General features: G+C 40.9%; 1 protein-coding gene across 1 annotated transcript in view; it reads right to left on the bottom strand.

The window, feature by feature from the left end:
- The window catches only part of ALK (ALK receptor tyrosine kinase), a 2590648-nt gene that overhangs the window by 50109 nt on the left and 2513286 nt on the right, over window positions 1–27253 (bottom strand). The window contains exons 25-28 of the mRNA XM_069233821.1: window positions 20402–20494; window positions 12108–12209; window positions 5679–5813; window positions 4739–4829 (exon numbers count right to left, since the gene is read on the bottom strand). Coding sequence (XP_069089922.1) covers window positions 4739–4829; window positions 5679–5813; window positions 12108–12209; window positions 20402–20494 — 421 coding nt within the window. The remainder of the gene's footprint in view (window positions 1–4738; window positions 4830–5678; window positions 5814–12107; window positions 12210–20401; window positions 20495–27253) is intronic.

Below are 27253 nucleotides of genomic sequence, written 5' to 3'. Positions count from 1 at the left end.
GGTAACAGAACCTGGTCAGAGCCCCACAAGTCACCCCATCTTGGATTCCCCTAGGTCTCTAATTTTCAAAAATGCACAGATTTGGTAGGTTTCCCTAGGTGCCGACTGAGCTAGAGGCCAAAATCTACAGGTGGGCACTTTGCAAAAAACTGCTCTGTTTTCTGTCAAAAAAGGGATGTGTCCACGTTGTGCTTTGGGGCTTTTCCTGTAACGGGCGCTAGGCCTACCCACACAAGTGAGGTATCATTTTTATCGGGAGACTTGGGGGAACGCTGGGTGGAAGGAAATTTGTGGCTTCTCTCAGATTCCAGAACTTTCTGTCACCGAAATGTGAGGAAACTGTGTTTTTTTAGCCAAAATTTGAGGTTTACAAAGGATTCTGGGTAACAGAACCTGGTCAGAGCCCCACAAGTCACCCCATCTTGGATTCCCCTAGGTCTCTAGTTTTCAAAAATGCACAGGTTTGTTAGGTTTCCCTAGGTGCCGGCTGAGCTAGAGGCCAAAATCTACAGGTAGGCACTTTGCAAAAAACAGCTCTGTCTTCTTTAAAAAAATGGGATGTGTCCACGTTGTGTTTTGGGGCGTGTCCTGTCGCGGGCGCTAGGCCTACCCACACAAGTGAGGTATCATTTTTATCGGGAGACTTGGGGGAACCCTGGGAGGAAGGAAATTTTTGGCTCCTCTCAGATTCCAGAACTTTCTGTCACCATAATATGAGGAAAATTTGTTTTTTTAGCCACATTTTGAGGTTTGCAAAGGATTCTGGGTAACAGAACCTGGTCAGAGCCCCACAAGTCACCCCATCTTGGATTCCCCTAGGTCTCTAATTTTCAAAAATGCACAGATTTGGTAGGTTTCCCTAGGTGCCGACTGAGCTAGAGGCCAAAATCTACAGGTGGGCACTTTGCAAAAAACTGCTCTGTTTTCTGTCAAAAAAGGGATGTGTCCACGTTGTGCTGTGGGGCATTTCCTGTTGCGGGCGCTAGGCCTACCCACACAAGTGAGGTATCATTTTTATCGGCAGACTTGGGGGAACGCTGGGTGGAAGGAAATTTGTGACTCCTCTCAGATTCCAGAACTTTCTGTCACCATAATGTGAGGAAAATGTGTTTTTTTAGCCAAATTTTGAGGTTTGCAAAGGATTCTGGGTAACAGAACCTGGTCAGAGCCCCACAAGTCACCCCATCTTGGATTCCCCTAGGTGTCTAGTTTTAAAAAATGCGCAGGTTTGCTAGGTTTTCCCAGGTGCCGGCTGAGCTAGAGGCCAAAATCTACAGGTAGGCACTTTGCAAAAAACAGCTCTGTTTTCTGTTATTTGTCCACGTTGTGTTTTGGGGCATATCCTGTCGCGGGCGCTAGGCCTACCCACACAAGTGAGGTACCATTTTTATCGGGAGACTTAGGGGAACGCTGGGTGGAAGGAAATTGTGGCTCCTCTCAGATTCCAGAACTTTCTGTCACCGAAATGACAGGAAAAAGTGTTTTTTTAGCCAAATTTTGAGATTTGCAAAGGATTCTGGGTAACAGAACCTGGTCAGAGCCCCACAAGTCACCCCATCTTGGATTCCCCTAGGTGTCTAGTTTTCAAAAATGCGCAGGTTTGCTAGGTTTCCCCAGGTGCCGGCTGAGCTAGAGGCCAAAATCCACAGCTAGGCGCTTAGTAAAAAACAGCTCTGATTTCTTTCTGAAAATGTGATGTGTCCACGTCGTGTTTTGGGGCATATCCTGTCGCGGGCGCTAGGCCTACCCACACAAGTGAGGTACCATTTTTATCGGGAGACTTGGGGGAACGCTGGGTGGAAGGAAATTTGTGGCTCCTCTCGGATTCCAGAACTTTCTGTCACCGAAATGACAAGAAAAAGTGTTTTTTTTTGCCAAATTTTGAGGTTTGCAAAGGATTCTAGGTAACAGAACCTGGTCAGTGCCCCACAAGTCACCCCATCTTGGATTCCCCTAGGTGTCTAGTTTTCAAAAATGCGCAGGTTTGCTAGGTTTCCCCAGGTGCCGGCTGAGCTAGAGGCCAAAATCCACAGCTAGGCACTTTGTAAAAAAACGACTCTTTTTTCGTTCTGAAAATGTGATGTGTCCACGTTGTGTTTTGGGGCATAGCCTGTCGCGGGCGCTAGGTCTACCCACACAAGTGAGGTATCATTTTTATCTAGAGACTTGGGGGAACATAGAATAGCAAAAGAAGTGTTATTGCCCCTTGTCTTTCTCTACATTTTTTCCTTCCAAATGTAAGACAGTGTGTAGAAAAGACGTCTATTTGAGAAATGCCCTGTAATTCACATGCTAGTATGGGCACCCCGGAATTCAGAGATGTGTAAATAACCACTACTCCTCAACACCTTATCTTGTGCCCATTTTGGAAATACAAAGGTTTTCTTGATAGCTATTTTTTACTCTTTATATTTCAGCAAATTAATTGCTGTATACCCGGTATAGAATGAAAACCCACTGAAGGGTGCAGGTCATTTATTGGCTCTGGGTACCTAGAGTTCTTGATGAACCTACAAGCCCTATATATCCCCGCAACCAGAAGAGTCCAGCAGACGTAACGGTATATTGCTTTCGAAAATCTGACATTGCAGGAAAAAGTTACAGAGTAAAACGTAGAGAAAAATTGATGTTTGTTTCACCTCAATTTCAATATTTTTCTTTTTCAGTTGTTATTTTCTGTAGGAAACCCTTGTAGGATCTACACAAATTACCCCTTGCTGAATTCAGAATTTTGTCTACTTTTCAGAAATGTTGCGGATTCTGGGATCCAGCATTGGTTTCATGCCCATTTCTGTCACTGACTGGAAGGAGGCTGAAAGCACAAAAAATCGTAAAAATGGGGTATGTCCCAGTAAAATGCCAAAATTGTGTTGAAAAATTGGGTTTTCTGATTCAAGTCTGCCTGTTCCTGAAAGCTGGGAAGCTGGTGATTTTAGCACCGCAAACCCTTTGTTGATGCCATTTTCAGGGAAAAAAACACAAGCCTTCTTCTGCAGCCCCTTTGTCCCATTTTTTTGAAAAAAACGAAATTTTCACTGTATTTTGGCTAATTTCTTGGCCTCCTTCTGGGGAACCCACAAAGTCTGGGTACCTCTAGAATCCCTAGGATGTTGGAAAAAAAGGACGCAAATTTGGCGTGGTTAGCTAATGTGAACAAAAAGTTATGAGGGCCTAAGCGCGAACTGCCCCAAATAGCCAAAAAAAGGCTCGGCACAGGAGGGGGAAAAAGCCTGGCAGCGAAGGGGTTAATGCCTGCTCAAACCAGGCGTTAAAGTGATGCACCCATTTTACTCAATGGGTCTTCTTGCACTTTGCTGCATTAGCATCAACATTTTTGACGCTAGTGCACCAAAGCGACACAATAGCGTCAAAGACTTTGACGCTATTGGCCTAACGTGCGCTATAGTGCATCGTATTGTAAATACGGCACACCCATGGTGTTGTTAGGTGGGGCAGAGGTGACACAACAAAACTAGCGCATCAGCACTGATGTGCCAGTTTCTTGTGAATATGCCCCTCTGTTCCTTCACTGAAGTCAATTGAAGAGCACTCATCGGCGGCAGCTTTATGGGAGAGATGTGAGATATAAAAGTTAATGCATAACGAGAAACGGAGTCAGGGTGACACAGAAGAAATAATGTGACCTATTTGCAAATATCTTTGAAAGCACCTAAAATGCACTTATATTTAATTTTCTGGGGATAGGAATCTCCACTTAAAGCAAAATATGCTGTGTGTACATGGACCACAATGGTTGGATTACCACATCTGTTTTTAACAGAGTACTTCAATTTGAACATCTGTGAACTGTGTAGGGGTAAGAGAAGCTGCCAAGGTGGTGACAGGAGGCAACCCCCCTACATATGCAGTAACTAGCCTAGCCTAAATAGAACATTGCTCTAATGCAAGCGCTTTCCCTGGTCATCTCCGTACATTTAATTGCATCAGATAATTGCCATCTTGCCAAAAAATAGATGTCAAAATGCAACTTATTTTCATTATCCTATTAGAAACTTCCAACTATAGCATATGCAACATCAAAGGTTCAGACATCAAGTCCCAGATTTAACATACTGTTGCATCAGCTCTCGTGCCCCATTGTTGCACAACTTTTGCAAACAATTTTTTGTTTTGTGCTGAAAAGATGACAAGGGCACACCGCTAAACTGCTTGGCACTGTATAGCGCTGATCCTCTGTTCATATATGATAAAAGTGGATTATAGGGTGGGAACAGTACAAACACCCTTAGGATTCCACACAAAGCCACCTCTACTAATGTAATGTGACCTGGCTTTGTGTGAAACCCTAGTGCTTCATGAAAGCATGTGCAAAGACTAGGCAAGAGTAAAATGGTGGGATTTTAATAAAATTAGATATATGATGCAATTAACCCACGGGCAGTTGTCTGCACGTTAAAGTTAGTACTGGATGGTGTCCCCTGAGCATCAGTTTCATGCAAGACGCAGCTCGCTTGCCTTTGCACTTTTACTACCGGTTCGGGAATAAGGGTTGCCCAACCCTGTCCTTGAGATCTAGATCCATGTAAAAATTTAAGGACCTCTACCTTATAGGAAGATGCATGCAATTAACATATCCGAAAATGATTTACATAGGCTGTGGTTATCCTGAAAATCTGTCATGATTTTGACCCTTGTGGGCTAATGCTGATGGCCCTGCTGTGGATTAGCCTTAACTTGGGTTGGCAAATTAATTAACATGACATATTGGACACCGTACCTGGGTGCAGTAGTCAATTCTCTCCAGGATGATGGCAAAGTGTGGTCTGTCTTCGGGTTGATGTTGCCAACACTGGGTCATAATCCTGTATCTAAAACCAAGAGGAATAAAGAAATGAAAAAAACTAGAATTTGTGCAGCTATATAAAACTTCTGTGCTCATTCAGATTGTGGCAAAATACAAATTATTTTGTCCCAAACACACAAATATTCCTTTGTATTGCTCTCATTTACAATTCTCAGAGACAATATTGACGTGCTGCTTTAGTTTACCGGTGTTGGGCTGTTGGTCACAACTGCAACGTGAACAGACCGTGGGGAGGGAAAAGTGTGACACAGACACCGCAACAGTGGCATCGACTGTAGAATACAGAAGATCACTGGCAAACAGTTCTGTGGCCGCATATGCTACTCTGCAGACTGGTCCAGCTATTGAAGGGATGGGAGACTGAGGAGCGCCAGAGGATGACCAGTGTTCTGGTTTTCCGGGGCTCATAACACAGCACTGAAGACCTTGAGGAATCAAAGAGACGTAACAAGTCCCTGTTCCTGGGATAGCTAGTCTACAGAAGCTGGTATTTACAGAATAACGTTCTTGACCGTCTGCTTCCTCGCAGTTAAAAGGTGATGCAAGGAAGGGACTTTGACTTTTGCTTTCCAAGCAGTTTTTCTATGCAACTAAATGATCTTATCTCATTCATGTGGGACAAATAAGGCTTTTTTTCTGTCTCAAATATCTATTTGAAAAGTGTCGATATTTCTCATATCAATGTGTATTAAATGGTTATTTGTGTGGCAATAAATTCAAATGCTACGGCCATGGACTTGGGCAGCAGTTATTAACTAAGAAACAGGGAAATCTTAGTAGTAAATGGTATATAAAACAAATAATATTGTTATTTTTAATTAGACATTTAAGTTTTCAAAATAATAATTCATACACAGGCCCTGGACAGCTTTTTGGTGGGTCCATCCTTCCGCCATTTGTGACAAACTCCAGCACTTCCTGGTTGCTTTTGCTGGGGTACGGCATGTACCCAAGGGAGAATATTTCCCAGAGAAGCACACCAAAAGACCTAAGCAAAGGAGAGGGAAGATCTGTCAGACAGAAGCAGTGGACCGTGAATGATATTACTGAAGTGGAACATTTTCAACATTTTATCAATCCAGTATGGCTTCCAAGGGAGAACTTGTGTGGCCTGGTGCTGTAGCTCATGCTACTTCAGGTCTCCCTTTTTAACATTTGCTGGATCTATTACAAGCTTCCTTGATACCGGTTTCTCTCCGATTTAACACTGTCCTTGAATAATTGTACAAGACTACATTTTTTTTTGTGATGGACACACACAGACATTAACAGATAAGTTCTTTGGAACGCAACACCTACCACACCAAAACACACTATTCATAGGTGACGTCACTGCAACCATGTAGGACAGAGTATCTTCTTACTCGACTATCCAGAACGTGCTTTGAGATATCAAGAGGTAGAAAGCGCTATCAAAATACTGTAGTATTGTAGTATACTATGCATTCCCTTCTGAATGGACCTCAGGCTCTGTGTTGTAGCTAGACACACAGCTGCCAAGTTTTCATTTTGCTTATGTTTGATATTTAGATGTTTTCAGCATATTTATGTCTGATACTTCAATGCATTTTGCGTGACACTGTGAGTGACACTTTAGATTGAATAAAATAAGGTATTTGGACACATGTAATGATATATATATATCAGAAATTACCCCTTTTACCAGATTTCGATGGCAGTTTCCATTCCACCTTAATGGTCTGGAAAACTGACTTAGAAAATCTGCAACTCTCCTAAAATGGCTCTGCCAGTATCTACCCAATCCTTTTTGAACATGCACGAGGGACATAGCAGCTACTATGTCGAGATGTTCTTCCAGCTGTGTACCGTGTGCTATTTAAAGATGTTGGACCAGCATTGTGAATGACAGTCACATTCTATCCAAAATAAACATGCACATCTGCAGTGAATGACGCTGTTGTAATGGCCCTAGCATTTGCAGATGTCTACCATTGCAGTTGTGTACCATTTCCCATACATTCTCAGTGGCAGGGTGTCTGTGTTATGAGTACCGTAAGCGCCATTGGCCGTGGAGGCAAATAGGCCCTGTTTTGCATCTAGATTTGGGTAGGCCTAAGAGCTGATTTAGAGCTGAACCTCAATGGAAAAAACTCCAACCCTGGATGAAGTACCAACACCAGAGGACAATCGATCCTTGGAATCCATATCCGCCATACTATTTCTAAGGTGAGAGAAATTAAAGGGGTACCCTGTTCATCCCCCACATTGACAACCTACACAAGGAACTGGAGGATTCCTCAACACATAACAGCTTCACAGCAGGCCCCAGATTGCTTGACTGCCAAAGTCACAAAGATAGTAACTCGAGGCTAGATAAATCTCTATGAAAATATATTGCAAAATTGTGCATGTGAACCCCTATCTTTCCCTCCCTTGTAACAGATCAGGAAAACATATTTCCATCATTTCTGTTTGTCTTCCTTTGTACACTCCTCTCCACTTACATGTCCCACCTCCTCCCTTTCCCTCCCCCTCCTCCTCACTCATGCCATGTTTCGAGTCACCAATCTTTACACTCTCGTCATTTCACTTTCTGTCCTCCCTCTCTTCAACTCACTGATTCTTTAGATCTCTTCTCCCGCCACTATTTTCCTTTCTTTTTCTTTTCTCCCTCCTAGCTTTACTTTGTGTCTCTGTCCTTCTTTTATCCCTCACTTATCCATTGCACCCCTCTATATCTTTTTATATTTCTTTTCTCCTACCACCTATCTCCCTCCTCTGTTTATATTGTACTCTTGTTTTTTTCTCTCTTTGTACTTTCAACTCACCTTACCTTGCCCCCTTTGTCTCTCCCCTCCATGATCCTTTTGTTTGTACCTCTCTCCTCATATCAGTCTTCTCCTTTTCAGTCCCTCCCCCTTCGCCTGCTTTGGAATCGATCATCCTCTAACATCTCCCCTTCAGTTTGTTTCCCCTTCTCTTTCCTCAACCTGCTTCATCTTCCCCATTGTCTCTTTCTTCTCTGCAACTCCTCTCCTTTTTCCTGTCCCCTCTCTCATCACTCTTCCTCCTCCCTTTATCCTGCTTTCTCCTCTGCTTTCTCCCTCGTCTGTTGGCAGCTAACTTCACTTGACAGCAGTAAGCTAGGTTTGGCCAGAGGGTTTTCATTTGGGCTATTTATTGTCGGCTCATTTAGTCCAAAAATGTAATTTTCTTGTTCCAATAATATTATTCAGCGAAAAGATTATTTGATTAAGAAACTTTGGTATTCTTTACTCATGTTAGTGTCTGAAAAAAGCACTGCGCTGACCAAGAATGTTGCTAGTTTGGGACAGTATTATTTTGGCCGAACATGTCTTTTTATTCCGGTGCAGAATCTCAGCGATGGTTACTACTTAGGTCACTATTCCTACATTTGGGCAAGGCTGAGGTTTTCTCGTGGCAGTAATAAATATTCAACTCCACTCTGAGAAATCTTCCAGGTGTGAAGGCATACAGGAACTTTAATTGCATGACTAAAACACTTCAGTGCGGAGATGCGGGGACAAGCACTGGAATGCGTTTGTATAACCCTTGATGCGTGGCATTTGGCAGGGCTGTGAACACTCACGATATTGTCTACTGTGCATAGGTCGATGATGAGGCTTTCAACAAACAGAACTAGCGTGCTATTTCCCTACATCAGTCAATAGGTGCAATTCACTTTCCCCAATATGAGGAAGCAGAGTGTGAAAAAACAGCTTCAGTAATCTACGCTCCTGTTGTCAGGTCCACTTCTTTTCTACTGCCTGCTCTAAACAAGCACAGACGATGTCAATAGTTCTGCTATTTTTGCCCTTCTTAACGCTTGTTTTGTCATGGTTTTTGATAAAATTTATTTTTGGGCAGCTGCCGGGCACTCTCCAATATTAAAAATAAACACTTGCTAAAAGAAACAAAAAGTTTGTCTCACAAAACAGTTTTCCATAGTAGTCACTGGCCTTGAAGGGAACTACTTTGTGCATGGATGTGCCCTGTGTGAAAGAAAACAATAGTGTCACTGACAGTGAAGTTAGGCAATGGCTGAAGTTGACTGACCCACTGTCCCGTGGGGTATGATGTAGTGGGTGGAAGAAAAAAGTGAATGACACAACAACTGACTAATGGATGAAGAGGACTAACTGAAAGCCCTTTTAAGTACGTATATTAAATATATTTTAGTAAAACCAACATGTCTTGGCTAACTCTAGACCTAAAACGAGAGAATAATATAAAGGAGTCAAAAGGAGGTACGATAATATAAGAATCAAATAATATAAGCTACAACATCAAAATGACAGAAGTAAATAGTAAAATAAAGATTCCAATTTAAAAACAATAGAACACACGGGCAACTCAAATCACTAGATGTCAAATCAATAACAAAAATGTTTAATTGAATAAAAATCAAAGGATGCCACATTAATAAGAACTATGGCACGAAATAATGCTTTATTTGAAGACCAGACAATCTTATAAAATACATCCTGTTTACTAATTCTCACTTTTATTCAAACGCTTGCCTAAGTTATAATAGTAGCAACAAAAAAATTTTATGTTTTAGAATGTTAAACTGATATAAATTTGATTTCAATGTATTTTACGTTAAACCTTTAAACAACTTTAACAAGCTGGCTGCTAGTAGATATTACACTTTGTTACTAATGATTAGCTCAGAAACGCTGCATTCTACTTTGCTCTATTTGTTTTGTTCCTCTTAGCTAAAATATTCCCATGCAGTGTGGAATAATTGTAAAAAGAATTAACAGCTTAACAAAGTACATTTCTTTTAGTACCTTGTAAAACAATTATCTAAGAGGAAAGGTTTTCCCACATTTTATTAATTTAGTTCAGCTTGTTGTGTATATTCCTTTCCCACTATTTTTCCATGGTTAGGTCTGGCCTGACAGCGCAACTGTCTGATAGAGCTATTATTATCAGGTCATATACCCAGAGTATAATTCCCTCATTATGTGCTAATGGCTGTTTGACGTATCCATCCACCTTCCATGGAGAGCATGTGTTGCCATGCATGAGAAACTATTTTAAATCTAGAAAGCTTCATGGCTGCAGTTTAAAAAAAAATCATAACTTAAAAGGTAAATCAGTACTATTGGCTTTGCCAAAGCATATTACATTACTGTGATGTCTCCCTACATCCTACTCATGCTGGCAAAAACATGGAGGAGGGAAAGTGGCAATGTTACAATTTCAATTCCTATCTTGAATGTGCATGTGTGCCCACTCATGGCTGCCACTGTGCTTGATGATTGATTGCTGACACTCCCAGTCCTTAGCTGTTTCCAGTCCCTCAGTCGACCTTTCATTTTCTTTTGGATGTATTTTGACTTCCACAAGCACACAGATTTGGAGTCAACTGAAGCTAGGAACTTTTTGACCTCTCCAGCAAAATTAAACCAGAGTAGAAGTTTTGGTTATTATAATAGAAACATATTTTAGTTCCCCCCCTTACACACAGATACCAACTCCAGGCTTTTAAAGATGTGTGATTGCTAGTAAAGTCCTCTAGGATTTTTATATCCAGCAACGTACCATCAATGCACCATGTCAGTAGCTAAAGGATGTGTGTTCTAACGTTATTAATGTAAAGTGGAAAGAATTATGGAATCATATACATTGTGTGCTTTAACCTTATTAAATTAAATGTAATCATTTGAAGTGCATTAGAAACTATCCGTGCATTAATGAGGTGTATATACTTTAGAAAAATGAGGAATGTCTGTAGGTGTATGCACTAATGTTTTGTAGTTCAATGTTAAAATGTAGTTCTCAGTTGCATTAATGTTCATGTATTCCGATGCATTGCATTGTTATAACTGTAACATGAAGTTCTATTTGAGATCATGTAACTGATGTTTACTTTATTTGACGTTAAACATGAACCCAATTAGCACACATTAAATGTGCATTAGTGAATTATACTCTCAATTGACCTAAGTAGGCCTGTATTTCTTTCAACATCAGAAACTGTTCTCCATTTTTGCTTGCGTCTTTTCTTTGCAGTTGCATTCACATGAAAATGTTAGTTTGCAAATAGATGTACTATTGTGTTGGTAATAGAAAGTATGGGAAAAAGACCTTGTTGAAAGAACATGGAGAAACTGAGTGTGAGCTGACTGTTCCTTATTAAAGTTGTAACCAGCGATGTCCAGGTGACCAAGGACAACATAATTCTCAGGACTTGTTTGAAAGAATCTATGAATGTTACATTTTACAACAAGAGATTGGAGAAGACAATAGAGCTATTAATGGTGTGGTAATATATTTTTCGCTTTTAGTCGACTTTTTGTGACTGTTTTGCCTTCATTCTTATAGATTATTTAAAGTACATGATCCTAGATTGTACCCAGGTATAGGAGAGAAGACCAAAGACTTTTCTCTGAACAGCAAATTGTATTGCTGATATTTTGTATTTCTGTAACTGAACTGCTCGTAAGCCTTATGCTAATTCGCCAGAACTTCTTTACTAGGTTTGGTTATCCTGTTATTATTCTGTATCTCTATAGCATGTTTTTGAGATCTGTTTATATCAACCTGGCTGTTAACTTGTAATAAAATCCTTAACTGTATTTCCGATTTGGGTCTTTATCATATGGCCACATTGGTTACACACTAAATTAATGTTGATTTGGTTGAGCACTAACTCCTTACATCTTTCCTTTTGACAAAACAAAACTCATTGCCTAAGAATTTATGGAAACCGGTCCAACTGCTCCATCAAGCGTCTGGTGTAAAAACTAGCATCTGTTATGCGTTTTCCCCCTTAAAATGGAGCATAACATTGATTTTGATACTTTCTGCACCAAAATCCACCTGTCCTTGTATTTAACTGGCATTTTCCCCATGATAAGTATCAGCAGGTTTTGTGTCCTACCAAAATATATATGGAGATGCAGTTTTATCTCACTCAGTATTTACTGTGTGCAATATTATCATCAAAATTCTTAATTATGAAATGTGCACTAACCAGAGTTAAGGCCCTTGTCTGAATTTATCAGGCCATTCGCAATAAGAGCTATAGATTCTGCACTGTGTTAAAAAACTCATGATTGTTTTTGCACCTTGTCATCTTTTGACTAACTATATTACTCCAATATGCTGCTGTATGCTGCTTTTTTGCTATAGGTCATAGTTTATTTGTAATACTTGTATGTCTTACTCCGCCAGCTGTAATCACTGTTCAGCCTGACCCCTGGAAGATACCTCATAGTCTCTCTTCACTGTTCCTCAGTCTGCTGTGATCTAACCTCAGACTAAAGCAGTCTTCAGTAGAATGTCATACCATGTATCCGTTTTGGATGTAAATATTCCTTCCATGAAAGCCTCAGGTGGCATCCACTTGACCGGAAGCATGGCACAGCCACCCTTCCTGTAATAACTTGCCCTGCAACCAAACAAAAGAGAGCATTCAATTTATACATTTCGAAAAACAAACATCTTCCATTGAGAACACACTGCAGAGGAACAGAAGTAAATTATGGGAACCAGAAGGTGGGTTAAATCAATATGAATAATTATATATGATGTGCTGTAAAGTTAACTAAAATTGTAACATTAACGAATATAAAGCAAGAATTAATTTCCGAGTGTCAGCCACCATTCATGCAGCCTCCTGAGGATTAGGCCAGAGCTAGCTTCAAGAAATATTTCTAAACATGAGTCCTACGATAGAGCAGCTCACAACTGAAATATTTCAAATAGATAAAACATGGTGAAAGGTGCCTGGATGTTCATGACCCAAACTCTGGAACAACCGAGTCCCGCCTTAGATTTCAAGAAACTAGTGAAGATGGAGCTTTGTAAATTAAACTTGAACTAAGAACACTTGCGAGGGAAATAGTCAAAGAATGCAGGACAGATACCAAGCATCCCACTGTACTCTAGTTATCCTGCGTGGTTGGCTTCTCAGCACGGCTGTATTGTATCCTACAAAGTTTGCCCAACGGTGTCCAGCACCACAAAGTGGCAACAGGATGACCCTGCCGTGCTTTATACAGGTCTGTAAATAAATATTTAAGAAACTAGTTCAGTTTAGTTACAGAAAACCTTTTTTTGTATTTACGACCCGAGATTGCGTGGTGAGTGTATGATTGCTATTTGCAGGTGGAGTGTTATGTGTGTTATTCCTAAAGTTGTCTGTCAGTCGCAGCGGGCAGAGAGGGGCTGCTTTGAAGATTTTCTGATGTTTACACTACAGTAAAGATAGTGATTCCATCTTGCCAGAGCTCGGTTCTTTCACTGAAGATACTGGGTGGTGTCAGGACCAACATGGGTTGTCTCCATCTGTGTAGGGAGGCGTGTGGAACAGTTTCACCCGTGATCTGCAACCACAGCCTTAGAAAGTGCACCATGTTCTGTGGCCCCTGGAGGCGCTGGCGGACCTCTGGGACTGGGCTGTTTGGCTTACCAGGACTGATCCTGCATCAGGAGTATTTAACACCGGACCACAGGACGCTTCTGTTGAGGGTATAATCACTCCTGACCAGGCAACAGCAAGCAGGAAGCATGGAGGACTTTGGTGTAAGTCATTTAACTTCCTGAAAGCTCCTAGTGAGGATTTATTTTAGCCTACTGTCTAATCCACTTGTTTTGAATTTTTGTAAAGTACTAGTTCAACCTCTGTTTAAAATGTTGTTTTCGGCCCTGATATTCATTGTGCCTCACATTAAGGCTGCCCGAAGTCTGTCTACCCCTATTGTGCCATTGAATCACATCCTATGGCAATGGGGTTAGGAGCTGCTCCCCTTGGGCGCAAAGGCAGTGTACTGATAGAAGCAGGCTGGGAGGTATATTTATAACAGCAGACTGATGCTGGATTGGGAGAAGGAGAAACCTGTCTCTTTAAACAACAATTTTATAATAATATGGAAAGGTCACATCGTGCTAAGAATACGTTTTGATCTAGAGACATGTAAGGATGTTTTCCTTGTGTTCTAGATGCAGGGCAATGCTGCCACAGGTTTAACTGGGGTCAGGGCAAAATATTTTGGTGGGGCCACATATCCCAGACATTTTATCGACCTTAGAAGGATGAAAGGCTGATTCAGACTTCATTTCAGTGATGTAGACGCTGCATACAGATATCTACTGCATGCACATTAACCTTACTTGCACATGCAAGTAAAAAGTGCACTTTGATACAAATGGAACATCGGGTTTAAGCATTTTATATGTATTTTCTTAATTTGCATCGTGGATGTGACCAGGTGGCGACTGTCGTTTGTGCATTACACACTGCGTGCCGTAGTGATGTTGTCTCATCCCTTACATCAACCTCTGCCTCTTTAGTGTCTTCGCTGTCCTTGTAGTATCGCACCTTTCACTAATGTCCCGTGTTACTTGTGTCAACGGTGAGCAGTATGCACATCTTTTCCTGCAGTACTACTTTTTGCTCGGAGATTTACGTTCTCGCTCACGCGAAAAAGTGGGTGTAATTAGTTCCTGCAAAGCACAGCTACTCCTGTGGCTGAAATTACAACGGTTTGACCTTGTTATCTCAATTTTACGGCGAGCCATTGATCTCACAGGTTGAGAGCCGAAAGTCTTGCCCAAATGAATATTTTGTTAACATTTGTATTTTGCCACCATTTGACAGTAATTCTACAACAAATGTTCTCTAAAAGTTTTGTGACGCATCTATCTTATTCACCTTCGCATTTCAGAAGGGATCTCTCAGTTTAACTTTTAACGTTGCAGTACCACTCTAAAGGACCGCTTTGTGACAGGTAACACGTTTTTGTAAAACATGCCCAGCGCTTTAATAAGGAGAGCTAAGGGACCTGAGATCCCTTAGCAGAACACAAAGTAAAGACGGCGCCCCCTACTGGTGGAGCCAAATCCCTAAATAAAATCAAGCATAGCCAAAGCCAATAGGTCTGGCTGTAGCTGTTGGCTGTTTGGCTTTGTCAAAGCTTGATTTGGTTCGTCATGCTCTTTGAACACTTTATTTTGGGGGAGCTGCTGGGTTTTACTCGATATAAAAAATAATATTTGATAAAAGCATTTTGATCACAAAACACACTCATTGGCATAGTAGTACCTGGAATTTAATGGAACTTTTTTGTGTGCGGATGTCCTACTTGTTAAAAACAGAATGCCATCAATCACAGAAAATGTAGCCAATGGCGAAGTGGGCTGACCTGTCATCCCGTGCTGTTCCGGGAGAAAGAAAAATGTGAATGACACTATAACAGTCCAATGGATGAAGAGCGCTGGTTGAAAGCCCCTATGAGTAAGTAGATTATACAATTAATATTACTAAACTCAAAAGGTCTTGGTTAACGGCAGACCTAGGAAGGGATAATAAGAATTATGGCAATGACTCCCAAAATCTGGTTTACTGTATATAACCGACCTGCTTCAAGGTGCACCATGTAATTTACACACCTAAAGAAGTAAGCGTCCTGTACAGCGTGCTTCTACCCGCTTGATAATAAACTTCCCTGAAGGCCTCAGAGTTCACAAAACGTTGTGAGAGGTGTAATACTGTTTAAGTGGAAATGTGCAGTACCATGGAAACTAGGCCGAAGATGATAAAAACTCCTGACGTCCTGGAACCTTTGGCTGTCCAAAGATCACTCATGCGCAAACATTTACTTGGAAAATTTAGACTGATTGCAAGGTTTCTGAGAAAAAACACTCCAGGAGTCATAAAGGTAGATGCAACACCTGGCACTGAGGCAGTGTCGCGAGTGATGTCTATAATAAAGTTAAAAAAGAAAAGTAAGCACAGTAACGTCTCCAGAATTGCTAAAATAGTCACCAAGCATTGGGGACATACTGCAGAAAGTACGGAAGAAGCCCTCTGTGTTCTACTGAGAGAAAACCCTACACTTCACTGCAACATTGGGATTTCCGCCTCTTGCCAAATACTTTATTTTAAACTTATTTGGGAAAGTTTTAACAGTTGTTCTACCACCAGTTAAATGAACACCATCCGGCCCCATTCACACGATAAGGGTCGTGGAAACTACACAGGGAATAAATACAACTGTAATTGAATGCAAAGAAGTAAACCCTGGTCAAGCGTGGTCAAAGACACAACTCTGTCCACTGATGTTGTCTTCCGTTCACTTTTCTGCATCTTTTCTCAATGATGTCATCGCCTCCCTGATTTTCCCTTTGCTCTCTCTAGTTCTGCTTCGTATAAACAAGAGCCCACCTGTTCTCTTTCACTGCTTCTTAATGAATTTCTGAAATGTTAATGTCTACATCATTCTTGCCCACACACCTGTTAGCCTTTCTTGTTTTATTGATCAATGTCTCTTTTGAAAAAAAATTGGTTTTAATTTCAGATAAATAAATTATATAATTTTGGGTTGACGTACAAAACTTTTTAAGAGTAGCAACCTTTCCCATTTGCTAAATCAGAGATTTGCAAGTGTTAAAAAGCATTTTTGTAATTTAATAAAATCATTTACTGGATTGGTGAATGGGTTTAGATATTGATTTATGAATCACTGCTTGCAAGAAGCCACTGCCACCTGTCATTTAAACCTTTTAAAATGTAAAAATGATTTTTTTAATGCAGTCTTGTTTCATGAAAACAGGTTACATTTACAAAAAAAACTTCTATATTTAGACTCAATCTCTGACCATTGGAGGCCACCATCCCTGTGACTATGGACAGAGGCAAGCAAATTGCAAATTGTAACATGCCTAATGAATATTAATTGAGCAGCTCGTTCTACGATTCCATGCGATTTGGCGCCCACCTATTACATATATTGGTTCGCAAATTAAGATTGAATTCAGTGAGCAATTTCCGACCACTTTTTCCAAATGTAATCTATGTGTATTATACCCTTTTTTTGTACAAAGCCGGTAGTTATGATTGGAAATAAACTGATCCTTCATAAAGATAAAGAGAGACAATAATTTATCTAACAAAAGTGAAAAACATGTATTGCAAAGTAGCATAATCCGTTCCACAATCTTCAACTGTACTGTTGTAGATAGGCACAACTAATCCCTAAACACATGTACTCTGCCTTGGGCCTTGTATATTAATTAATAATCCCACAGGTCATTTTCTTCAGGCCTAGTTCTGTCTTTTACTACCAAAGAGATGGGCACAGGGGCACTTTTTATGTCTCAGCTAGACAACACTTGCGCTATCTCTTTGAGACATTTGTGGGCTCCAGCCCGTCCATAGGCTTCCCATTCGCTGGCTCCATTGTCGCTCTCATGTTCTTTTTTCCCATTTGTGAATGGCATGCATGTGTTATGCCTCTTCCTGTGTTTAGCCCTCCTTGAGAGCAGGGACCAAGTACTTTAGCAGTCCACCGGTAACCATTTTAGCATCTGTTGTAGGAACTACTTTTTTCTTTGTCTAAGAGCAGTTCACATGAGCGCTTGCGTTTGGCTCCGAGCGCCTCTGTAAATAGGCCTGTAAATCTTGTTATTATCTCCTCACATTTGCTGTGGATTCATAGCCTGGAATCATATGTCAGAGGTTGTTTTTTGAGGGCACCTGTTTACTTTTCTTTGTCTGACTTTAATGTGAGTGGATTTTTTTGTTCATGTCTTGGTGTTGCTTTTGTCTCTTGTCATAGCAACACTACACAGTTGACAAGTCAAAGCTTTCCTGTGAGACGTGTACCGAGGCCGGGAGGCCATTGTATGTTATTTCCTTTCTCGTGTGCAGGCGGTAGAGCAGTCCTGTGTGTGAATCTCACTCAGACTGCCCTAAAGGGGAATCAAGAACGTACTCTACTGCTCGCTCATTTTGCACATAGTAAGTGCGGTGCGCCACCTTCTTATTTTTCCATTTTAATTCGTGTGAATGCATTGTTAGTGAGCAGCTGCCTCTTTTCATAGCAGCAATCCTGTAATCCAGGCTGTTTGTTTAACCCTGGAGTCCTAGCAGGAGCCAGCCCTGCTTGACTGGTTAGTGGAGTTCTCTATGTGGGGGTCTGACCCCTGCTCCTTCTTCACCTCCCATGGTGCACTTCAGTGCATTGTATTATGCGACGCAGTGTTAGGAGAGCTAAGCTACAGATAAAGGATGGAAGACACTCCATAAACTTTAGCACTGGGTCTAGTGCTGCTTCTTTGACTATTTCATGAATGGTTTGGGATGTAGGTTCGAGACACTTTGTTACTACCCCGCACCTTTCTTTGTCAGTGTCACAAGTGTCGGTCTCTTTTGTGCTGAGTGCCTTCACCCTCCTCCCCGTTTGTCTGTACCTTCGGCCATCTGTGCCACAAATGTAGGTCTCAGTACAATCAAGATACCTCAAGCCCTGTTACTCCTTCACTCAGTCCTAGCTGATTAGCCATGAGCAGTTGGCATTCTGAGACTTGTAGTGCTTCTTTTCATGCTGTACTGCAGGCTACATTTCCAGCATGACACCCGTGGCTGTGCTTTTGAGGGCCCCTTTATTTTCACTGAGGATGGCTAAACTCATAGCTATACAAAGAGCCTCTTTTTGTGTTTAGCCCTCCCAGCGAACGTCACAACATTTAACACCACACCACATAATTCCACCCCTCTATATACCACTCCATAACACACAATAGCACTGCACATAATTACACTCCATGATACACAATCCCACTCCACATAATTCCAGTACACTCAATACCATGTAATTCATATCCACATAATTCCACTGCACACATGCCACATAATTTCACTACCTATAACTCCATTCAACACCACACAATCCCACACCACACTATTCTACAAGAAACAATTCCAATCCAACCCACATAATTCCACTCCACACCACATACATCCACCCCACTCCATAACACATAGCTGAAAGACATTAACATTGACAATGCTTATAGCTCTCGGATTACTGAAACCAATTGGCTTTGCCAATGCTTGTTAGTTTCTTGCATTTAGGCCCATGACTCCCTTACCACGTCATTGGTAACCTCACCCCTTTCTAGCAGAAAGGGTGCAGGCCACTTCCCACAGGTAATTCAAGCCTTGTGTTTCCACTACCTCCTCTTCCTTGAATCTCAACTCCTCTCTGGGGCGTCCATGCAATTGACTGTTCTTACTGGATTGCACCTTTGTACATTTAGAAGATGTCCCGTTGGGAGCAGGTACAGCGTTCTGATGTCTTTGCTATCCAGAGCAAAGAAAGTGACAAAGGGAAGTACCATTGTACTGACAAGTGGCCGTACTGGGGTTGGCCTGAGCATGCGTGGTACTGAGCAGTGACAAGCTGGTTTTAGACAGGCAGGGAAACAATAGGAAGAGAAAAGATAGTCTTTCCATTCAGGTCTGTCGCCAATGCTGTCACCACTTTGAATGTCTGACATCATTTATTTAGTGTTCCTGGAAAGTGATATGTTTGATTTCCCTTATTTACAACTATATTTATTGCTGCTTTTGCCATAATCATTTATTTGGTAATTTATCCACATAGATGCTATCACATTCATCAATTTTGTAACACGGGTACCATGGAGGACAGGTGGACTCGTGCTACAGGACTTTGATCTACGGTCTGTAGCGCTGAGATGAGCGAGCATCATGGAGCTATATGTCTCTGAGTGGTAATTCTATATGGGGTGCGGTATTTAAAGAAGCCAATTTGGAGCCTACTTCTGTACCTCATTATCACACTAACCAAGCTACTCATCTAGTGCTCTGTGTCCTTCACAAATCTCAAGGCACTCTGACAACAGTCTCAAAACGCAGAAGGAGAAATATCAGTGAGAGCGTGTCTCCAGCTGTCACCCTCCGAATGACGGCCTGACCCATCCTTCTGATTCACAGTCCAGGACTTTTTTGTTTTTATTTACACTGGTATCTTTCGTGGATAGAAACCAACATGTCTCACCCCTCCACCCCGCCTCAATTTGTTAAGGTGATCAAGATTTTACACATCACCACAGACACAAATAACATCAGGTTTGTCCCACAAAATGAAGCACACATCATTAAGAAAAATATAGGTGGCCAATAAAGTGGCAGAGAAAACACCATCATTTACATAATTTAAAATGCCAAATCCAGAACATGTCAAACCATAATCTCGAGTTGATTTAGATTTTACAAAAAGTATGTATTGTATAGAGATATTTTTTTAAACTGTGTCCATATTAAAACATGCCTGGGGCAAGAGATGCAAAGCCTTTCATATGTAAAATCAATCAAAAGTTGATAAAATCTGCGGGATCCCCCATTCATGATAAGGCAAAAAGCAAGGGGTGGGTTAAATAGTGCGTGGACCTATGGGACTGGAGCCATTAAGACAAAAAGAAGCAAAACATGCCTCCATTCCCCTCTAAACATATGTGTCTGGTTCTAGATATTGTATTTTAGTGCTTTTTGACAGTTCTATTTTAGACCATGTAACACTGGACCAATGTGTACACTCTAGGCTCAATTGAAAGTCAGCAAGAAGCTCAGTAAAAACATTAGAGATTTATCACAAAACAAAAAGTTATTTTAGGCCATGTCTGGCGAGAGAACGTGTGTCTTGAAAGCAATGCATGACAGTCTATACCATCTATGATTCTGTCACTGTCTCTTCCTTCTACGCATCCGCAACTCCTGCTCAATGTTACACAAACCGCCATTTTGCATTGGTACCTAACCATGCAATATTTTACCTGTAGATGTCCCGCGCCATTCCAAAATCTCCTATTTTTGCTACCCGTCCTGGGCCCAGGCATGTAAGGAGGCAGTTCCTGGCAGCAATGTCCCTGCAGGGAGAAGAAACAAACGTGCTGGGTGAACTTGCAGCTAATGTAATGACTTGCATCACTTGGTGTAAATGATTATAACACCTGGTAGATGTATGAATTAGTGATAATGAAAAAAAAGGAGAAGAAAAAAATCATGTGCTTTTTGTGTGATGTTGTTGCAATCAAAGATAGATCCTTGGTAGGCAGGTAACAGGTTTTATGATGAAGTTTTTGTGAAGAACAAAGCCTTAGTTACAGGTAATAAGTAAGATGGTAAAAGCCTATTTAAAACTAGGAGCAGCATCCTTGCTGCTTAGCCCACTCTCTCTAACTGACCTTTTTCCTGACTCATCAACATTCTATTACATCACACTCACACTGACTGAGCAGCAGGGAACTGGTAACTAAGGAGAGGAAGCATAGCAGCAATTCAAGTCACAACACACGTGTTCATTGCACACACCTCAGTTGGAAACCCTAGAGACATTGGGTCCACTTTGACTTTAGATCATGAACGCAGAATACTACTTTGATAAATGCGGTGCAATTCTGCATTGAAAAAGCCACTTTGCTGTTAGACCATCAGAAAAGCATCAGAGGGACACCTGACAAAAGCAGGTAAAGATTTTCTGACATTGCAGAGGTAAAGCTTCACCACTTGCGGCCTGTACAACTGGGCTATCTTCGACCCATGCCCATAAAGTTTGGAAAATTTTGCGACTGGAAATGGCTTGCAAGTAGGTGTGGAAGAGAAGGAGCTGGGTAGAAGGGGTAGCATGATAGGGGCTCTGGGTATGGTGCATGAGAAAGTAGGATTGCTCAGATATAGCTGTGGAGGAAGATCTTTAATGTGCAGGGGGTGGTGGACGGGGTGATGGGAGGAGCCAAGTCATGCCAGGGGTAAGGGCTTTGGTGGGAGATGCTTGTCAAATGGCGCTAATCCAACAGATGCTCCTTTGCAGCTCCTTTTAGCAGTGAATACTTTAAAATCTACCCTTTCAAGGTCTAGTTGTAGATAGCCTTAGTTGTGAATAGATCTTGTGTTCTTAGTTCATCAACAAATATAGTAAGAAGTACAGAGAGGGAGTGAGCTTGGGTCAGCCTCCTTAGGAAATCATCTTTCATTTGTTTTTCATGGTTTTCCATTGTTTGGCTGGGCTGTCCATCAAGTTCATGCCATTTCATGAACGGTTTCATTGTCTCATTGTGTTCCTGTGATATGGAGCCTGTAAACTGATGTTTTTAACTTACAGGCACATTGAACTTTCAATTGCTGGTTTAGGGCTTTATCTTTATATTGGAGCAGTGTAATTTTGGCTCCACATTTACACGCCACATATATGCAGTATATATTTGAACTTAGCACTGCTTACTTTGTGTATTCCAACGTTATTAATGTAAAGTGTTGCACTTGAACTAAATACTGGAGTGCATTCACTGTAGAACTAGAATATCATACACTCTGTGTGCCTTAACCCTCTTAAATGAAATGTAGTCTTTTGAAATGAGATAGAAACCATCTTCACATTATTGAGTTGTATTTACTTTAAAAACGAGAAGAGTTCATGTAAAAGTGTGCACTAATATTTTCACATTTGCATTTAGAATGTAGTTCACAGTTGCATTTATACTTGTGTTCAAAGTTGCATTGCTTTTACCTAAACTGTGATATGAGCTTAATTTGAATTAATTTACTGACATTCTCATATATTTATAGTAATATGTGCACAACTTACACATATTAAATGTGCACCATTGAATTATACGTTTAAACTTGACATGACTAGGCCTGAATTTCTTTTGACATGAAATGTTATTTTCCATTTCTGCTTGCATGTCTTTTACTTTGCAGGAAAGTTCACATAATTTGTTAGCTTAAGAATAGATGTTACACTGTATTAGTGATCAAGAGCCTGAGAAAGAGACCTCGATGAGAAACATAGAGAAACGGAGTGTTAACTCTATTCAGTCAGTCAGTCACATATTCTTTATTTGGCTAGTCTCAAGCCATAAAAGCACAAGATAAAACAATACACCCATAAAATTCCACAGAAAGATTAATAACAAACAATCTTAAAAACGAGTCATAGACCCACTAGATAAAACCATAAGAATCCATATAGCAAAATTCATTACACAGCCCCATGCTGATTTGTAATCCTCATTGCACAGCGATCCAAATTTAACACAGCTACACAGAGATCTAAATCACACAATTTTGGGAAAAAAAAAATGCCTCTCTAATCTAATCTTGGATGAACGTAAAATTGGTCTGAAAAACACTTCTGGGTTTGGGAATATAAATGAAAAAAAAATGTAAAGTGCATAGTGCTTTGCTTCAATATGTGGTCACAAGGGCAATTTAGCAAGGTTGTACTTTTTGCATTAAAACTAGAAATCAAATAAAATTCACAGGCAAGTGGTGTTTTGATGGGATTATAATTGGCACTGCTACCTAATTTGTCAAATTGTGCCTGATAGGGGCTACGTTGGCTTTCCCTGAATCCCTCTTTCACCTGGGAGATAACAGTTGGCTTTATATTTCTTGAGTTGAAAGATGGATCTGAGAAACCCACTTTAATACAATTGATCCAAGGGAATGCCAAAGCATGATTCAGGGAAATGCAGACTTCTATTACATCCTTAGAGGGTGAAGCCCCTTTCCTCCCCAAATTCTGATCCTGAGTAACACAGGATCCAACTTAATCTTATCCTCCGGGGGATACAAACTCACCTCTGAGTGGCACATAAAGGGAGAGGTAGCTTGAGGGACAACAATAAGGCTTCTTAAAACTTCTCCTCAACCTTCTGGAGTGGGCCAGTAAATGTATATTCCCACATCCCAGCTCTATACAAAGCTACAGCAATCCACTTACTTTTGTAAATGCTAATCATCTGGCACACTGGCATATGCCCTAGCCGGTGCGCAAAGGTGAATACTGCCTTCACCGCTCTTTGGGACTGAATAACCCTATTGGAAAATAGGCTATGCCAATTTACATTGCGATCAAGAGGGATACCAAGATAATTAAAAGTCTTGACCTTATAAATTTCAGTACCACCCAAATGGAATGTTCAGGTTTTAACATTTTTAGGGCCTATGCTCATAGCAAAAGATTTACTAAGATTGTTTTTTAAACCAAGCCCCCCAATAAAACTATAAGAGGAATCCAAGAGACAATGTAAACTGTTAGCATTTCTTGACATAAAAAATGCATCCTTGGCCTACAATAGAAGGGGTAGGCACTTGATTGCACTTTGGGGGAGGTCTTTCCCAATGGTTTCTCTGCAACAAGCCAATTATGGCCTGGTCAATTCCCATCCTTGCTCTAATTCCCCAGAGCTTAGATCTATTAACTGTGTCAAAGGCTGAGGAGAGGTCCATAAACGCTAGGAGAATGGAACCTCTCCTTGCCTTCGCATACTTGCCAATGACCAGCTGAAGATTCAGGCATTGCTTGACTGTCCCTAGCCCGGGACGAAACCCATACTTGGTTAATGATCCAGATAATCCTCAAGTTTACCTGCTAAGGATCTTCAAGGAGATATCTAGAAGGGAAATTGGAAAGTAGTAGCAAGGATAATGTCTGTCCCCTTTCTTAAAGATGGGGATCACTACCTCTTCCTTCCATGTAAGAATAAGATCTACCCTGCTGGTAGCTTTAAAAACATTGGTTATAATAGGGGCCCACAGAGCAATATTATCTTTAAAGAGGTCAAGGGGGGTACCATCAGGGCTGGGAGCTTTCCCCCTTACACTCTGCCTATGGTTAGCCATTACATCCTTGACTTCAATAGAATCCGAGAAGTTGGAATACAACTCCAGGTTACCAAAAACTATCCCTTCACCCTCTTGATTGAGATCTCTGTTGACCAGGTTAAAAATATTCTAGCTAGCAACCCATGCCTCCCCTGGAGAAACAGAATCATTAGAGGGTTTATTATACCCTGTAAAGAAAAGGGTGGTTAACAATCTTCCAAAATAGTGTATAATCCTGCAAACTAAAAGCTCTAGGTCCAACAGGTCCAACACTAGGGTAAGTGGATTAGAGTTACTGATACATGAGATTGATGAGCTATAATCTATTATAAGATTGGCTAAATCCTGGGTCACTAGAATATATTAGATTGCGCGTCCCTTTTGTGCACCATTATAAGTAGTGTGGGGAGGAGGCACCCAAGGGATTACATTCATTAGCGAAAATCAAAAACCTAAAAATCATCCATCTATTCAAGGCCTTCCGAAAGGTGTGTGCTGACAATGTATGTACTCGTCCCTAGTCGATGTCTCACGGCCACAAGAAGAGGGATCAGTTTTCCCACACAGCCTCGTGTTGAAATTCCCATCCCAAACAATGAATGCCTCTTTATTATGGCTAGGAAGGTTACTAAGTTGCTCTCCATATCATCAATTAAGGTGGTTACAAGAGAGTCAGAGACATTGTTGTACAAATTGACCAGAACCACATCAAAACAGTAAGGGGTCTGCAATAAAACCTACTGATAGTTGGGCCTAACAAAGATTGTTCAAAGTGAAATACCTGTTAATTAAACAGAGCACGGAATGGCCCAGCCTCTTCCAGCCAATGACGGACAAAGACGCATGCTGTGCCTGGGTGTGTCCTCTGATGCGAGGAGAGGCTTGATGAAAGCGCTCGACCGATGTGATGAATGTGCTCTCCTGCCTCCTCCTGGGGCTTGTAGCCCAGCTCTTCATCCCCTCTGTCCCTCAAAAAACAGTGTGCGATAAGCACATCCTGCACCGCTGGGAGAGGAGAGGATTGATGAAAGCATCCGGCTGGCGAGATGAACGAGCTCCTCTGTCTCCTCCCTGGGCTTGTAGTCCAATAGTTTAGCCCCTCTGCCCCTCAAGAAACAGTGCATTAATAATGGTTCCTGTGCCGTGAGGAGAGGCGTAATGACTGATTTGACTTTAAACTAATGCTCCATCAATGCTATAGATGTCCAGACAAACATGCTTGATCTATTTGGCGAAGTCATCTGACAACTTTGACAGTGATTATGTTGTTGGACAGATGGATTTTGTGACAACACAATTTTACAGGTGTCCAAGGCCAATGGCATTCTCAGGACTTGTCTGGGAGAATCCACAAACTTTGCAGTTCACAACATGAGAATGGAAAGGAAAATGGAACCCCTGATGGCGTAAACGAGGGCTGTTGTTTAGAAGATTCATGTTGTATTAACTAGTGCCTCTACAGGTTGATGTGAGACAATTCCTTTGGACTTTGAGAGGTGAAGGCCTCTATGCTTTCCCTTTTTGCCCCTTAAATTAACAATTAATGTTTTCTCTAAAAGACTCGACCGAGCTTCTGAAATGCTGACACCTTCCCTGCTACGCAAGCACATATCAATTTTCCTCTTTTTTCAACATTTTCCTGACTTTTTGATATTCTTTATGATTAACTAATTTTGATTTATTTAGGTCCTAAGCTAGCTGACTTTAAACATCATGTTTAGGAGAGAAGATTAAAGACTTTTCTTTGAGCACCAAATTTTATTGCTAATATTCTGTACTTCTGTAACTGAACTTCTGGTTTGCCTCATGCTGATTTGCCTAAACTTCTTCAGGAGATTTGGTTTCTTTTTGTAATCTTGTATCTGTACAGCATATTTTTTAGACTGATTTATATTAACATGACTATTAACTTGTTATAAAACTCATTAACCTTATTCCTGATTCCTTGTCCTCATTGTGTAGCCTAATGTGTTACACTGTCAATTGGAAATTGTTTTGAATGGTTCTAACTCCTACCACTTCTTGCCTTGACAAGAAAGGTCAATCAGGTAACCAAATTTCGAGAGAATGGCCCAGCTCTTCATCAATTTTTATGATAGGATAAGGTAAAACCTCCACACTGCTATTAACCAACCACCCTTGTACATTCATTGTTTCACTTGTTTGTTGTGATGATATTTTGTTGGATTTAGGTTTGTTTGTTCATAGACATGCTCAAGCATCGTGTTTTATGGTCTGGCTTGACAGAGCAGCTGTCACCAGACAATTATGTTAGCATCACTAGAGAGGAGGTTTGGTTTTGCCCACATGTTGAGAGCAAGGATTACATGTTTTGATTGGGCAGACATTATGTGCTTCCACACAAAAGTGCTTGCCTTCTACGCAGCTGTGATCCATTTGTTTATTTATCTGTCTGCCTAAGGTTGAACTTTCAGGGGCACTCAATGACATTTGAGTGCTATTAAAGTGTCTTAGATCACCAGATCATTTATAATGTTTTCCTCTGGCAATAGCACAAATGAGAGCTGAGTAGTTGTTAACCTACGTGGATTTTTAAGCCTGGCACGACAATGCAACAGTCAACTGACTTTTTAACCCATACCAAAATAATTCTACAGTTCTTTGTTTTCACACAAATGCATAGCTATTTACTTGTAATGCTTCACATTACATTACAAGAGTCCTTTAAAGCCAGACCTATTGGCCTTCCAAATGCTTGTTTAGAGATGGAACAAAAATACTGTCTCTTTGTCAACAGTATCTTCTATGTAATAGTTTGCTGTTGTAAGTTCTCCAATTACAATGCAAAATTCACCTTCTGACTCATTTCCAAACTTTTATTTGAGGTGGTAGCTTAACTCTACAAATGCTAATATAGCCTGTTTAGCAATGGAGCCCCGCTCTGAGCTTCCATATTATTGCAATCCATGATGTTGCTGCTCTATGGAATTTTCTTCCAGGATGGCGGCGAGCAACAGACACAACTGTGCTCAACTGTTACAGAACAATTTCAAAAG

The sequence above is a fragment of the Pleurodeles waltl genome, chromosome 5 (assembly GCF_031143425.1).
Source record: "Pleurodeles waltl isolate 20211129_DDA chromosome 5, aPleWal1.hap1.20221129, whole genome shotgun sequence".
Taxonomy (NCBI): Eukaryota; Metazoa; Chordata; class Amphibia; order Caudata; family Salamandridae; genus Pleurodeles; species Pleurodeles waltl.
Note: the sequence above shows the minus strand (reverse complement) of the source record. Positions and strands in the feature narration are given on the sequence as shown.